The 14,917-nt window shown below is 53.9% G+C and overlaps 6 protein-coding genes across 6 annotated transcripts; 3 read left to right on the top strand and 3 right to left on the bottom strand.

The window, feature by feature from the left end:
- Positions 1-1,987: 1,987 nt before the first annotated feature.
- On the top strand, positions 1,988-3,909 carry ASPACDRAFT_22220 (putative MFS transporter; the record flags this gene model as incomplete). The annotated part of the gene is made up of 8 exons (XM_020199095.1): positions 1,988-2,206; positions 2,258-2,369; positions 2,422-2,639; positions 2,695-2,739; positions 2,788-3,130; positions 3,179-3,241; positions 3,298-3,502; positions 3,558-3,909. The coding sequence occupies 8 exons, from the start codon at positions 1,988-1,990 to the stop codon at positions 3,907-3,909; spliced, it is 1,557 nt and encodes a 518-aa protein (XP_020060218.1).
- A 456-nt stretch (positions 3,910-4,365) lies between these two features.
- Positions 4,366-5,118, top strand: ASPACDRAFT_39495 (uncharacterized protein; the record flags this gene model as incomplete). The annotated part of the gene is made up of 1 exon (XM_020200599.1): positions 4,366-5,118. The coding sequence occupies one exon, from the start codon at positions 4,366-4,368 to the stop codon at positions 5,116-5,118; it is 753 nt and encodes a 250-aa protein (XP_020060217.1).
- A 1,067-nt stretch (positions 5,119-6,185) lies between these two features.
- ASPACDRAFT_39494 (uncharacterized protein) lies at positions 6,186-6,599 on the bottom strand (the record flags this gene model as incomplete). The annotated part of the gene is made up of 2 exons (XM_020200598.1): positions 6,186-6,421; positions 6,485-6,599. 2 exons carry the CDS (start codon positions 6,597-6,599, stop codon positions 6,186-6,188), a joined length of 351 nt encoding a protein of 116 aa, XP_020060216.1.
- A 433-nt stretch (positions 6,600-7,032) lies between these two features.
- Positions 7,033-8,782, top strand: ASPACDRAFT_57241 (carotenoid oxygenase family protein; the record flags this gene model as incomplete). Its single annotated transcript, XM_020203220.1, has 2 exons — positions 7,033-7,095; positions 7,145-8,782. 2 exons carry the CDS (start codon positions 7,033-7,035, stop codon positions 8,780-8,782), a joined length of 1,701 nt encoding a protein of 566 aa, XP_020060215.1.
- Positions 8,783-8,966: 184 nt separating this feature from the next.
- ASPACDRAFT_75382 (putative raffinose synthase protein Sip1) lies at positions 8,967-12,108 on the bottom strand. The gene is made up of 2 exons (XM_020204443.1): positions 11,862-12,108; positions 8,967-11,805 (listed from the first exon to the last, which is right to left on the bottom strand). Exons 1-2 carry the CDS (start codon positions 12,030-12,032, stop codon positions 9,124-9,126), a joined length of 2,853 nt encoding a protein of 950 aa, XP_020060214.1. The 5' UTR covers positions 12,033-12,108; the 3' UTR covers positions 8,967-9,123.
- Positions 12,109-12,456: 348 nt separating this feature from the next.
- ASPACDRAFT_21625 (zinc-dependent alcohol dehydrogenase family protein) lies at positions 12,457-13,691 on the bottom strand (the record flags this gene model as incomplete). The annotated part of the gene is made up of 4 exons (XM_020199048.1): positions 12,457-12,501; positions 12,559-13,005; positions 13,064-13,453; positions 13,530-13,691. The coding sequence occupies 4 exons, from the start codon at positions 13,689-13,691 to the stop codon at positions 12,457-12,459; spliced, it is 1,044 nt and encodes a 347-aa protein (XP_020060213.1).
- Between the last annotated feature and the right edge of the window lie 1,226 nt (positions 13,692-14,917).

Genomic DNA, 14,917 nt, shown 5'->3' with positions numbered 1-14,917 from the left:
CCGACTCTACGTCAACACGTCAACTCTAGCTCTTGGCTAAAGTGGAAGTAAAACCGCATCAAAAAATTCCGAACCCACTTTCCATTTCATGCTCCACCTCATCCACCAGTGGACTCCTCCCGCTATGCCACTTTCGTGACGACCTTGCGAGGTCCAGGGGCCGATGGCATGGAAATCGTCTCCCCTTGCTTCCCACCTCTTTTTGTGAAGATTAATCCTTCGACAGTTAGCCCTGGTAGCCTCAAGTACAGGCTCAATCAAGGCAGGTGCCACGAGGGAGTAACATTCAAGCTCAAAACCCCTGCTGGGAAATCTTCTTCGAATCGATAAGCTTAATCCATAGCTTCGTATCAGAAACCTTATGTACGCTAGCTTGAAAGTCCGACCATCCATGGGATGGAAAACACGGTTTGACCAGCCAGCTCCACTGCGAGAGCAAATTGCCACTTTTCAACCTGCAGCTGAAGTAACCCATCAAGATCTATTCCAGGTTGCATTATAGGTGGCGGAGGTTCTTTGCGGATATGTCTTCTTTGCACCTACCACCGCATATAAACAATGAAGTCAATATCCATCAACCCTAGATCCTTGTCCTCTTCCTTCCATAATTTGCTAGCTTAGCTCGGAGTATTTTCTCCAGCATCGTAGGCCACATCAAAACCCTCGGTCTGAGTAGCTCCGCGGAGGCACAAATTCTTCAAAAACAACTGCGCGGGCAGCTTGGTGATACCCACCCATATACCCATAGCAGCGGAGGAGCGGGGCTACTATGGAACTGCGGCCGGTGAGCGGGCCCGTCCCTTTGAGCAGCAAACACGTGGGATGACCAGCAATCCCAGTTTCCTACCCGACGATATGCTGTTTGCGGGAAGGCTAACGGAAGAGATCGGAATCGATTTGGCCGATGTGGAGCTGAAGGGGTCTGGCTCTGCCTCAATGTCTCCGAGCCAAGCATTTCTTCGAAGGTATTTTCTGACTGCGTACGTATCCCTGCTACGATAAGCAATCAAAAAATCCACATGTTTGTGCTACGGTGCAGTCACGGAGCCGTTGTAGAGGCTGCTTGTTTGGTTGGCTCAAAGCCAAGCAGGCTGTCACGGCGAACAGGGATGTTAATGAAACTGGGTCAATCACTTTACTTAATGTTGACACAAGAGGTACCCTTTGGAGTCTGTAGTTTGGTGCTGCTCGTGCATGTGTGTGGCACTTATGTTCGGAATGTACGAGCTTCTGATGACATCCTGGTTCTGACGTGTTGGACGAGGGCGGGAGCCATGCTCCGACTTGATTGCCTTCTCGCCGATAAGGTGGTAGCTAGAAATGGCCCTCTGCCATTCTTGTGTGGTGTGCCCGGCCAGGAATGTACAAACGGCCGGATGGCAAGCCCTATGACAAGGCTGTTCTCTGGAACGAAAGTGACAATGTCTGCTCAAGCATGGAAAACTCGATTCCCGGTGAAAGCCTTTCTGAAAGATACGTGGCGTGGTGCAGATGTCCAAGCCCTAAGCCTCCGACCTCCGATAAGTGAGACAAACCCAGACCAACAGGTGAAGGATCTTCTCGAACGGTGCTGAACCTGCTCAACCTTCTCGGATACTGTCCGTAAGTGGGTCCTATCAATCTTATCAATCAATGCCAAGATCTGAATCCCGTCCAATCACCCTGTTTCTCGGCGGAGACGATACGACAACGTTAGCATAGCCAAGACACTAAACAACAAAAAAGTATGGAAGCTCCCCTCCCTGGGAAGCAGGACCCGAGAATCGGATGATTGCCAGAAAATCTAATCTGATTAAACGTGTCCTGGCTGAATGACCCCCAATCGGCGATATACCGGGAGCTTTCAGGAAGAAAGTGGTCTGGACGTCTCATGTCATATAAAGATGGGTTCACGACCAGGGTCTGCCCGCACCTTCGACTGCGCTGATCTTCTCACACTCACATTCAATTTCTTATCCAGAGCGCAGCTTGTCTGTCTGTCTGCACAATGGGAGTAGAAAAGGACACACCTCAGGTGATCTCGGAGGAGCCGGAGACTACCTCATCCTTGCAATCGTCCAAGAGCCCTCGCACAAATGATGTCGATGGAAGGCGACCACCACCTCTCGCCGCAAAGCTGATTGCTGTCATTGTTATCTCTTGCATCAGCTTTGGCTCCCACTGGAGCAGCGGTGTCACCGGTGCCATGAAAAGCACAATCAAGAAGGTTTGTTGTCCTAGCCAGGGTAGATCATTGCTTTACTGACAGATCGCAAAGCAAATGCATGTGACCAACACCCAATTCTCCCTTCTCGAAGCCAGTGAGAACTTCATGGCCACCCTTCTGCTTCTCGCAGGCGGCATTGTCACGGATCGAGTCGGTGGTGCTCGTATGTTTGCTGATCCCCTCCAATGACGCAATGACCCTAACCTGCATGCCAGGAATGATCGTTTATGGAAATGTCGTGTATACCATTGGTTCCATTCTGGTGGCTGCTGCTACCACAGTGCGCTCATTTAGATTCATGGTCGGCGGAAGAATCATCCTCGCACTTGGCGACATTGCGACCCAGACAGCACAATACAAAATGTTCTCCTCCTGGTTTCCGCCCAGCAACGGATTTGCTTCCACGCTTGGATTTGAGCTCGCTATTGGAAAAGTATTGAGTCATGCGCCCACACCACATTGGACTCACTAAAGCTAACTTTGACTAGATTGGAGGATTTGTCGGCAAGTCCACCGCGAACGTGATTGCCAAGGTATGTGCCCTGCAACTCTTGGAGCTCCATTGATCTAACCGTCAGTAGAATACAGGCAACTTTGCCTGGGTGTTCTGGACCTCTGTCTTCATGAATCTCTTCACGAACGCAGCCACCGTGTTCTTCTGGATTTTCAACCGCTACTGCGAGAAGCACTACCGTGGTCGCGAAGACAAGGCGACTCAGGAAGAATTGGTGGAGAAGAATAAGAAGTTCGAGATCCGGAAGATGTTCCAGTTGCCTTGGATGTTCTGGGCCGTGATGGCCTTTTCGATGTTCCAAACCAGTACCGCCAGCGTCTTCAGCTCCAATGCGACGGAATTGGCCGAGAAGAGGTTCAATGTCGACGCCATCAAAGCGGGCTGGTACAGCGCTTTGGCTCAATATGCTGGTATGTGTTTGACTTGGTCTTAAGAGGGAATCTGCTAATATTATTTAGGCTTCTTCCTTGTTCCTTGCCTAGGCGTTTTCATTGATATCCTCGGTCACCGAGCCTCAGTCTGTGAGTCAAGCCCTTTCAGGATTTAGCCATGGGATTCCCACTAAGACAAGTGATAGTGTGCGTGTGCGGTCTTGGAATGTTCATCAGCATGATCCTGGTCAACTACGCCTCAGCAAAGCAGGGAACTGCCGCGGCGTTTGGTATTTATGCCGTCGCGGTGTCGCTGGGACCAACCTCCATCATCGATGGTATCCGTACCACTCTCTGGCATCAGTCGGTGTTTGGGTCTGCGTACTCTTTGAAAGTGACGATGAACAATGCGTACGTTTCTCATTGTGCCCCAAAACAGAATGTCCTCTAACCCTTTTTTTTTCAGCATGACCATTATCATTGGTATCATCACTGGTGCCCTCCAGGATGCCGATAACGATTCCTACCATCGCGCCGTGCGGGTCTATCTCTTCCTGGCGGTCTGCTGTGCCATCGTCTCAATTGTTCTCCTGATCGGATCCTATGTGGGTAGAGATCTAGCGCCTCTGCAATGGTCACGGAAGAAGCGTCATGCTTTGGGCGCGGAGTTCTTCGCGATGCTACAGCAGCACCACCTCGTCGAGCATTACGAGCGGAGCAAACGCATCTCGATCGGATGTTTCACAGCGTTGTTGCTGCTCACGCTGGGCAGTTGGGCTGCGTATATATGGGGGGCCGTGACGGGCAACAACCCATGAGTGGAAGAGGTGGAGCGTTCCGCAGCCTTGTCATGGCTGTCAGATGATAATAGAAGTCCGCAATAGTATATAATGAAGTTCTAAGCAGTGGTGGTTTGACAAGTACACAGTAGAGAGTAGATTGATTCAGGTTGATCGCGGGAATTCCCGCGTGTGTCCACCGTGTCTTTGTTCGGGCTCGATTAGGCAGGCGTGCCATTCTCTCAGTCCGATCTCGGTAAGCTCAACCAGTTCCTGCTGCCAAGATCCGTGCTCTTTGTCTTCACTCCCTCTATTGATCGCTATTCTCAATCCTCATCGACGCTTATTGAGGCCTGTCTTCGTCATTTTCTCCATGTCACTCTCAGATACAAATAGATACCAGTTCCCTACACCTCTCAAAGAAGGCCTTGGCTGAATGACCGCAAGCGTAGAAAGTCGTGAGATGCTGTACTTCCAGTAGCATCACAAGGATCAATGGCGATGGACAAGATCTTCCCTCACCACCACAACTACGAACCCGTTCCCAAGACGGAGAACAGCGACGATGGCACCATCACCACCATAATAGGGCCTGGCTCGCGCCGCCGGCACCCGATCCAGCAATTCCTCAAGCGGAATCTGACGGCCATCACGATCTCGGGCCTTCTTCTGGTCCTAGTTCTGCTCGTGCTCACCGTCATCGCGGCCATTACCATCGAGCCGTTCCGCCAGGTCCTCGTCGTAAAGCTCTCGTCGTCCTCGTCGACCATCAACGGCCAGCGACAGTGCTTCTCCACGAGCCGCCACACCACGCTCTCCTGCGGCAACTCCACCGCCGAGGCTACCAGTCTGGGCTGCTCGTACGAGCCTTTGTCGGCATGCTGGCTGCACAAGGACTGCCCTCATGACTACTCCGAGGACTTTGCAACCTTCAACGACGGCAAGCCCTTCCAGTACTACTACGACCACGAGATGCAGCACCCGATGAAGGACTACACCGAGGTGGGGAACAACGAGCAGGGGTACTACTTCACCGTGACCCGCGAGCATCTGGTGCACTGCCTCTACCTGCTCCGGCGCGGCCATGACGTTTACAAACGGGGGGATCGGGTGGATACCATGCTAGCGGATTCGGGCCATGTTGCCCACTGCGCCAATTTCCTGGCGGATTACCTGCGCCGGCCGGACCCGTATCTGGACTCGTTGGGGACGCAGGGGCAGACCAATTGTTTTATGTCGTGTAGTTAGTCTATTGTTGAGTCTTGCAGCAGGAGCGGAACAGTGGAATTAAATCTTTTTTTTCTTTTGTGGTGAGAGCTGTTTTCACCTTCTGATATTCATGGCGTAAACTAGACCCAGGCTCATTTGGATTTCATCCAATGCATTCTTCCATCTCTTTCACGTAGACAATAGCTCCTTTATTCGAGTATGCAATGCATCAGTATTATGTGTTTGGAGAAAGCCTTATGTAGAAACATAAACCACGGCATGGGGACTGGTGTCACCACTTTTGAGGGGAAAGGGGCTTCTATCCGGTCATGCAGCATATTCCATAACTTCATTTGCAAAGTTTTTCCGAAATTCTCAGAACACCTACCTCATAAGTTCCGAAAAGAACTAGCTTGAGAGCCACTACCTGTGCCTCGAATGTAAAAGAGAAACGGAGAGAGGCGACTTCACATCTCCATCCATACTCCTCCTTCTCCTGGATGCTTTCCTCACAAGGCTGCTCACAGGCTCTCAGAGTGTGTCACTGAGAGCATTGCAAAGCTGCACGGCTATGATCCTAACTTCGTAGCGTGTACTGCTTTCGGCATTGCTCCTCAAACCCCTTTTCGTGGGCAGCAACAGGCTGGCCAATTGCCTCGCCGCAGTCCGAGCCGGTCCGCCAGCAGGACATATTCACCGGCAGGATCAGTCTCCTCCCTGAAGCCGTCTTGGGCAGGGTTGCAAGCCCTAACTCCGTGTGACAGCTCGTCCTGGGGTGCCCGGGGTAATGCGCATTCTGCAATGCATGTTTTGGGTATCGTCAATCCGCCCGTTGCTGCAATCGTGATATTTAACGATCCCCAGGCATCACTTCAAGTACCTATAGGTACTTTCTTTCGCAGCATGGAGTGAGTAAAAACTCCCCGGTCCTAAACTCCACGGCAGGGCGGCGGGATCCTCTCTGGACCCGGAATCCAGCTGCGGTTCTGGAAGTCGTTCGCTCTGAACGACCGTCCCTTCATTACCCTCATCAACTCGCCGGTAGGTGCACTCTCTCCCCTTAATCCCACACTCTAGGCATGGCTTGGCTCCGTCACACGACTTTTTCAGCCGCGCACATGCATCGCATGCGTGTCGTTCTTTGCCGCCCGTTCGAGGCTCTGGGATCGCATACCCGGCCTCGTGGCGCGCGGGACAGGTTTTCCAGTGACGACGAAGGACGTCCCTGCATTCGTCAACAGGAAGTTCGAGTGGGAGGTGATCTGAAAACTCGTAAGAGAAGCGGACTCACCCTCGTTTGTAGCGAGAGGCGCAGAAGGAGCATTGATACGGTTTGTCTGCGCTATCTGCTGTCGGTCAACAAAGGACTACATTGTGCTAAAGGTAGAGGGCAAGGAAGCCGTACGAGAAGTGATGTGGCGCCTATAGTGGTCAACTCGGTGGAAGATTGCATCGCAGAAGGCGCAGCTCCATTTGGTGGGTGGATCTTGTGTCTCCGCGGCTCTGGATCGTGCGGTCATGCTGAAGCTATGTACGTAAATGAACAGGGCTGGCGACTCGACTTGACTGAAACCGGTAAGACCTTGTGGTGCCTTACTTGGCAAAAAGTAGTCAAGAACACAGTTGTGGTGGATGGTGAAAGAGAGTTGGAAATGTCGGCGTCAGCAGTGGCGGGGAAAATGTGGGGGAATCCCGCCGGGGTCCGATGCATGCAAACACAACTACAAAGAGATGTAAGCAGGGTAAACTATAACTACACAAACCAACCTATTTCCGGGATTCCTCCACCAAATCTATGGGCGGGATCCCTCCACCTCTTCGCCTTCACCAGGCATATATAAGAACCCATCTCCTTCGGCGGAGATGCGGCTTACTTGGTCCTCAACAGCTCCAGCTTCTTAGCACAAGCATATCTTAAACAATCCGATCTATTCGAGCAATCTCCAAGCAAACATGACCACCACCCAAAACACTCAGGTCGAAGACCACTTCAACAATTGGCCCAACGTTCAAGGCGTAAGAGTCCCTACTTAGAAACCAACGGTTGAGACTGATGATATTCCAGTTCGATGCCAATTACGAAGTCAAAGACCCCGTCGAACTCCCAGTGGAGGGTATCATTCCTGCCTACACGGCTGGCACGCTGTACCGCACCGGGCCAGGAAGTTACAAAGTTGACACTGAGCAGGGCGAGACGGTCGAACTCAGCTACTGGTTCGATGGATACAGTCAAACCCATCGCTTTCAGCTCGTCGCCCCTGACGCCGACCAGCCCCTGCGTGTCTACTACAATTCTCGCTTCTCGGTAGACCGCCTGATCGAAGAAACCCGCAAGTCAGGGAGCCTGAAACCGACCACCTTCGGGCAGAAGCGCGATCCCTGCAAAGCCGTCTACAACAAGGTTCAGACCGAATACGAGCCAGCCAGCCAGTCTACTCCCCCTCACCCCGCCGCCGTGAACGTTGGGGTCACTTTATCGGTCAACATGCCCGGCCTGGGGACCGAGACCAGTGACCGCTGGGACACATCCACGGGGATCAAGACCCTGTGGGCCAAGACCGACTACAACATCTTCAAGCAGCTGGACCCTGTCACCCTCGAGCCCATCGGTCTCGCCCGTCAGCAAAACCTCCATCCCGACCTGGCGGGCGAAAGGGCCGCCGCGCATGCCCGCTCAGACCCCAAGACCGGCGACGTCTTCAACTACAACCTCACACACAGCCCGGAACCCACGTATCGCGTTTTCCGCACCTCAGCATCCACCGGCGAGACCACGATCCTGGCCACCTTCCCCGCCACGCCCGCCTACCTGCACTCCCTCTTCCTCACCGAAGACTACGTGGTCATCTGCGTGTGGAACGCGCATCTGGACGTCTCGGTCTTCGACACCCCCGTCCACAGCGTTCTCGACGCGATAGAACCCTTCGACCCCACCAAGCCCTCAATGTGGTATGTCATCGACCGCCAGAGCAGCCAGGGCCTAGTCGGCAGCTACGCCGGCCCGCCCTTCTTCTGCTTCCACAGCATCAACGCCTGGCAGGAGCCGTCTGCCTTCAACAGCGCCGGGGGGGTCGACATCGTCGCGGACCTCGTCATGTTCGACAACCTCGACTTCCTCTTCTCCCTGTACTACGAGAACCTGCTCTCCAACATCAGCCCCGCCAAAGCCCGCCTGGGCGCCCCCGGCCGCACCGACAGCACCCGCTCCACCGTCGCCCGCTTCCGGCTCCCGCTCATCCCCGCTTACACTCCCGCGTCCCCCAACCCTCAGCCACAAAAAGCAATCCTCGAACGCACCACCTGCAAACCCATCTCCCCCGAACTCCCCACCCTCAACCCCAGCTACGTCACCCGCAAGAACCGGTACACCTACTCCATCGGCGCCCGCGGCGAGTCCACCTTCTTCGACTGCATCATGAAACTCGACAACGACCACCCGGAGACCCCGCAGATCTGGGCCCAGCATGCACATTCCCCAGGGGAACCGATCTTCGTGGCGGACCCGCAGGGCACGAACGAGGATGACGGGGTGTTGCTGAGCGTGGTGTTGGATGGACATTCCGGTAAGAGTTATCTGCTGTGTCTGGATGCGCGAGATCTGTCCGTGCTGGGGAAGGCGAGGGTCGACGGGCCGGTGGCGTTCGGGTTCCATGGGCAGCATGTTCCTTTGGCGGGAGGGATTATTCCAACGGGTGATTATTGAGGTATTTTGGGCACGACCGTCTGGGTTCGAAGTGGTGGGGGTGCTGGATGTGTTATGGTTGGTCTTCTTGTTTCTGTCGGGCTGCGGTTCGGTACTTAAGTGGTGATTACCTGCTCTGCTTTGCAGGCCCCGTGGGCTCCTTAATGATGATGACTACGATTTATTTACTTGACTGCGTCAGAATGGTATGAATATGATTTCTCTTCTCGTCTCATCCTCCTACAGCCGCTTGGACTTCTTAGACTTTCCTCTGGGTCGTCTGTGAGTAGCCCTAAACCCAGGCCTACTTCCACACATGCACGCTTCCCATCTGATCAAGAAACCAGACTCATGAGTGCTACTCACCGCACAAAGATCTCGACCAAAACCTCATTACTCCAACCCGGCCGCAACCCCATCTCCTTATACGCCGCCAACACATCCACCGCCAGAACCCTTGCGCCCTCCTCATTACCATCACCTCGATCCCTCTCCTCCGCAGCCCCCACCTTCCACACCGTCTTCCGCGGCACCGGCTTTCCCAGAATCGTCACCATGAAGTTCCCATCGATATCCCACCTTGGCAGATCCGAAAAATACACCCCCAATGTGCCGAGCGCCTTGAGGCTGATGTCCGCGCGGAGCCGGCCGTTGTTTTCGATGTAGATGTCCGAGTTGGCGAGGGCGGCGGCGCCGGTCATCTTGCCGAGAAGGCCGAGGACGGCCACTTTCGTTGTTGTTGTTGGTGTTGGGTTTGCGGCGGTTGAGGATTGAGACGTGTTATGCGGGGTCAGGGAGAAGGCGTGCGTCGGGTACGCGGTCAGAATCTCCCAGCCCCTGTGCTTGACTTCGACGGAGACCAGGGCTTTCGCGTCGGAGACCTGCAGGGTTTCGGCGATCTTGCCGCTGGTGTGGGCGCGGACGATGTATTCGCCCGTCGAGTCGGGGTGGATGCCCGGGAAATCGCGGAGGTGGATGATGGAGGTTCTGTCTGCGCTGGAGATGTTGAAGAGTCCCAAAATACCGCTGCCGGTGCGGGCCCAGCCCGTGTATGTGCCGACGCGCAGCACGTGGCCTTCGCTGTAGTCTTGGTAGACGTCCAGCGTGCGGCCGACTAGTCCAGGCCGGAGGATGACGGTCGCGCCGTGGATGGTCGGCGCGGTCATCTGGTCGATGAGGCCGAGGTTGTGCTTGCCCGGCTCGTCGGTGATGTAGATGGGCCCGCCGGAGACGCAGCGCGCGGCGGCGTGGAAGCCCGCGTAGGGGTGGCTGGTCTGGAACATGTCCCAGTCCGGCACGACGTTCAGGTACCTCGTAAGCAGAGCGTTGTGGGCGTTGCAGAATACGTGCCACGGGTGGGAGGACTCGATGTTGGGGAAGAAGTCGTCCGAGTTGCGGAGCGGGATCGTCGGTTTGTTGGTCGGCAGCTGGGAGTGGAAGATTGCCTGGGGGATCATCGACATGCACGAGATCGCCCGGGTGCTGAAGTGCTTCAGAGTTGAGATGGACCATGCATCGAGATACGAATTCATGAACCGCTTGCGGTCAGCGGGGTCCTTGATCAGGTCGAGGAAGAACTGCGCGTCGGCCTTGACCGAGTCAACGCCCACCGAGGCGAGATAGTTGTAGAAGTCGTCGAAGAATCTTTGAATGTCGTCTGGGTCGATGGCTAATAGCGACCCCCGCTCGAAGGCGTGCGCAATCGGGCCTCCCGCTGCTGGGTCTGTGATCTCTATTCTCTTGGTCTTATACAGCTTCGCCAGTTCACCGTCGGGCGAGATGCCGCCCCAGTACCCCAGCATGGCATGCCACACTGCGATATGATGGATGTTCGGATAGGTGGTCCGAATCTTCTGGATGGTCTGCTTGAAGCCCTTGGGGAAAGCATCCGGGTTTCCTTCAAACTGTTTCCAACCTCGGGTGAACTGGGAGTCACCTTTATCTAATGTCTGCCAGTTATCATCGATGATCAGATTGGCTATCTTGATGCCGTGCGATTTTAACGAGTCCAGCCCACGGAGGATCTTCTCCTCCGTCAGGTCCTGTCCCAGGCCGTTCCAGGTACAGTACGTCAGACCATCGTACCATTCCGCAAGCCACTGGGCTTTGACATCCTTATCCTTCTCGACCACCACGATATCATCCCCCGGTGGAGACACCGGGGTTGGCACGCGGGTGGATTCAGCCTGCTCGGCGTACGGCCGGGTCAACTTCCGAGCCTCGTAGACCACAGCACTCATCGCCACCTCGAAATCATGCGCAGCTGCAGCCAGGATCTGGAACCTGGCTGCTTGTGTGCTATCATTCTTAGCCTTGACCACCACCGCCCCGTCCTCTCCAGATTCAAACAATGTCAGGACATCGTCCACCCCCGACACAGCCAAAAGAACCACATGCACCCCATCCGTCCGCAGAAACGAACATAGAATCGCATCTTCACTCAACGCGAAGCTCCCCTTCCCATGCCGCGGCCCCAGCCACGGGCTCCAAATCCGCACCAGGGCAAAATACCGCACCACGGAAGCGGGCACCCCGAGCGACAGGTTCGTGAGGCCCGACTGTCCCTCGAGCGCGGCAGTGACCGGCCCCGTGACATGCCAGAGGTTGGACCCGGGCGCTTCGCTCCTGCGCGGCTGAACCGCGACATACGACGAGAGGCTCTTAAAGTACTTGGCGAAATCCGTCGCCGGCGCCGGCTCTTCTAAGTCAATGGTTGGCGTCTGGGCGGGGAAGAGAAGCTCTCCGTCGCTGATGTGTTGCTGCTGGTTGACCCATTGCCATTCCGCATCGGAGTTGACCCGGTACCTCACGGTGAATTGAGCATGACCCGGGTTTTCAGGCGGGCCAATTTCCCCGGAGAAGACGTTGCGGAAGTAGTGGTACTCCTCTGCATTGCTGTTGATGAGCGGTGCGACGGAGGAGTCGCATCTCTGGAGCGGCAGTGCTGTCCATTCGGAGCTCGCAGTGATATTGTGCCATACGTGCACCTCCCATGGTTGGATAGGGAATGTAGTACTGGACTCGAGAACTACTGTGAAGCGAAGCTATCTTCCCATTAATGTCTCGAGCATTGATCATATTATTCCCGGTGTAGGCTTACCGGCTCAGCGCTCTTGAGACATGTTATCTGACCCAAGGGGGGATAGCTTGTTACTCGAGCGAACAGACTCATCTGGGCTGGCCGGGTGAATTTAACCTGGGACTTCTTGATATACTTGCGATCAGGCCCGCAGATAGGAAGAGTCGATCTATACCTGGTATCGGACTGCATCGGGTACTATGACGGCTGAAGCGGTAGAAGGGGTAGTAATGAAGACCGTGGCTAAATCACAATCAAACATGAAAATAGTCTCCAGTGACTCCAAAGATTAATAATGTCTGGATCCATGAAAGAGAATGGAGGGAGAATCGGGGAAGGAGGATTGAGTGGGTTGGGAGTGAATTGTGGAGGCAGCGAAGGTGGAGAAAGTCATTGGATGTAATGATGAGGTGGCCACGCGCGGGTGAGGGGAACTCCTTCCCCCTCCCAATGGGCTTCGAGCTTCTCCTCCCACTCTATCTTTAAGGTATCAATGCATCCCATTGCCAATAATTTCATCACTATATTACACAATCACTGTCATTGTCTATGTACTGTACTTTTATACTCATACACTCGTTCCTCAATAACTTATGGTCTTTGGCTTGGCTTTCGTTTACTCGATCTTGATGGCCAACTTGCCGAAGTGCTTCTGCGCCCACTGTTCCTCTCATTAGTGACTATTCAACCACAGTCAGATCATCGATAACCAACTTACCATGTACTCATAGGCCTCCTTGGTCTTCTCGAGAGTGAAGACCTGCTCGTCCACCACCGGATGGATGTCATTGGCCTCAATCGCCTTGACCATATCGTTCATCATGGCTTTACTGCCGACATAGATACCGCGCACCGTGCAGATGTTGCTCAAGGTAGCGAGCACCGGGGGCTGCGACTCAGGGTCGACACCTCCCACAAATCCAATGATGCTGATCACACCCTCGAACTTGATGCATTTGAAGCTCTGCTCCAGGGTACCGCTGCCGCCAACCTCAACAATGTGATCGACACCAACGTTATCGGGAGTGAGGCTGCGGGCAACCTCACCCCAGTTGGGCTGGGTCTTGTAGTTGATGATGTGGTCAGCGCCCAGCTGCTTCAACTTCTTGGCCTTCTCGTCCGATGAGGTGGTAGCAATGACCGTGGCACCAGCAGCTTTGGCAAACTAGATTCCCCGTGATTAGTTTGCTGGGGAGATGTCATGCTCGGGCTGAACTACCTACCTGCAATGCGAACATGCTGACACCGCCAGTTCCCTGTACCAACACGGTTTGTCCAGGCAGCAGAGGTCTAAGACCATACAGAGCGTTCCAGCTTGTGAGCGCGGCGCAGGAGAGCGTGCTGGACTCGATGTAGTTCAAGTTTCTGGGGGCTCGGACAAGGCCGTTCTCGTTGAAGACCCCATATTCACGGAGGGTGCCGTCAATCACTCCACCAAGGCCGGAGCTGGTGCCTCTGGAGTCGATGGGATCGTACTGGTGCAGCTGGTTGAAGAGAGTGACCACCTTGTCTCCTTTCTTGAACTGGGAGACCTTGGAGCCAGTTTCGACCACCTCACCGGCACCGTCGGAGCCAGGCACAACTGGGAAGCTGAGAGCGAAAGGGTAGGATCCCTGCAGCAGTCCAGATCATTAGTTTCAAGGTACGATAGCAAAAAGCAGTGACTGGTCCCATATCATGACGGCATACCTGGGGAATGATCAGGTCGCGGTAGTTGAGCGAGGCAGCGTGAAACTTCACCAAGACCTCATTCTCGCCGACCTTGGGGACAGGCGCTTCGGCGAATTTGAGGGCGTTGAAACCATCCTCTTTGTTCTGGACAGTCCACTGCTTGTGAGTCGAGGGGGCCATATTGTCTGATGAAAGCCTAGTGAGCTGAGCAAGCAAAGTCGATTGTAAGAAATGAAGTGCTTTGATTTTCAAAATAGGTTGGTGGGGGAGCTGTTATATGGAGACACAGCTCTTGATGATTGACGTAAGAGGGCGAGCTCCACCACAACTCAAACCGTATGATTAATAAGTCATAATTGAAGCATTAACTTTCAATAACGGTCCGATAACCGTCCGAGACGGAGACATTCAACCCATTGGACGAATCAGTGGCTTCATAGCGTCTTCGAGGCTGTTCTCCATGCTGATAAACATGCAAAGGCCTTGGGCAAAGGTTGCAAGACACCGCGGGAGAGTGGAGATGGTTCAGCTTCGCCGGTTCTTCTAGAACACCGAGCTGGTCCGACAATGTCAGCCAGCTGTGCTGAATATTGACTGTAGATGCATCTTGAAGCTCTCGAGCTTGAGCGATTGGCAAACGGATACAATGACCTTCCTAGCGATGACCTGAACTCCAGCGCCCTTATAACAATGTTTGAGTAAATTGAGTGGGTGGGATGCAGCCGGCAGTTGTGAATCTGCTGAAGAATCTCTGCCCCACTCCAGCCGTCCTTTCTTCCCTTTCACCCGCGAACCGCCAACCGAACATCCACGCCGAGGACTTGTCTGTTCCATGCATTGTAGGAAATCATCTGACCTGTGATCGTTCACAGTCTTCATTCAGGGTTGATGAATAATATTTGATGAATGTCAGCCATCCTGAGCCTTATCAGAACGACATATCTCAGCGCATCGCGGCAGAAGTGAAATCGGTTCAACCCGGCGGGGCAACAGAAACAGCTGCTTATGCCATGGTTGGTGGGTCAAACGTGCCCAAGTTCATTGTGCTGAGTTTATTTTCAATCGCTCGAGGTCGACATTCATCATCGTTGTTCCTTGCACACACAGGAAATTCTGGACTGTTGATAGAGAGAAATAACGTTTAGCCTCAAGACATGGTCCCCTCACAGCGAGGACTCACCGTCATGATCAACATGCGCACCGGGGAGGATATTCTCCATCCTATACCAACTGTTGGGAAGTCATTGTCAAAAATAAACGATATTCCACCATGAGAATTGCGCAACCGTCGTATTGGATCGACAATGGAAAACCATAATAAAGTAGTGTCTCATAACGAGGTAAGCACTTGTCAGAAAGGATGGAGGGGTAGTCAACAGCCTTAACTGTAATCATTCTAGCCCGCT

Source organism: Aspergillus aculeatus (assembly GCF_001890905.1).
Source record: "Aspergillus aculeatus ATCC 16872 unplaced genomic scaffold ASPACscaffold_2, whole genome shotgun sequence".
In the NCBI taxonomy this organism is placed as follows: Eukaryota; Fungi; Ascomycota; class Eurotiomycetes; order Eurotiales; family Aspergillaceae; genus Aspergillus; species Aspergillus aculeatus.
Note: the sequence above shows the minus strand (reverse complement) of the source record. Positions and strands in the feature narration are given on the sequence as shown.

Bases quoted from the DNA above. Each gene is read 5' to 3' on its own strand.
- ASPACDRAFT_75382 (XM_020204443.1), bottom strand. From the start codon at position 12,032: ATGCAGTCCGATACCAGGTATAGATCGACTCTTCCTATCTGCGGGCCT. The intron at 11,806-11,861 runs GTAAGCCTACAC...ATGGGAAGATAG, and splicing joins GTCTCAAGAGCGCTGAGCCG to CTTCGCTTCACAGTAGTTCT.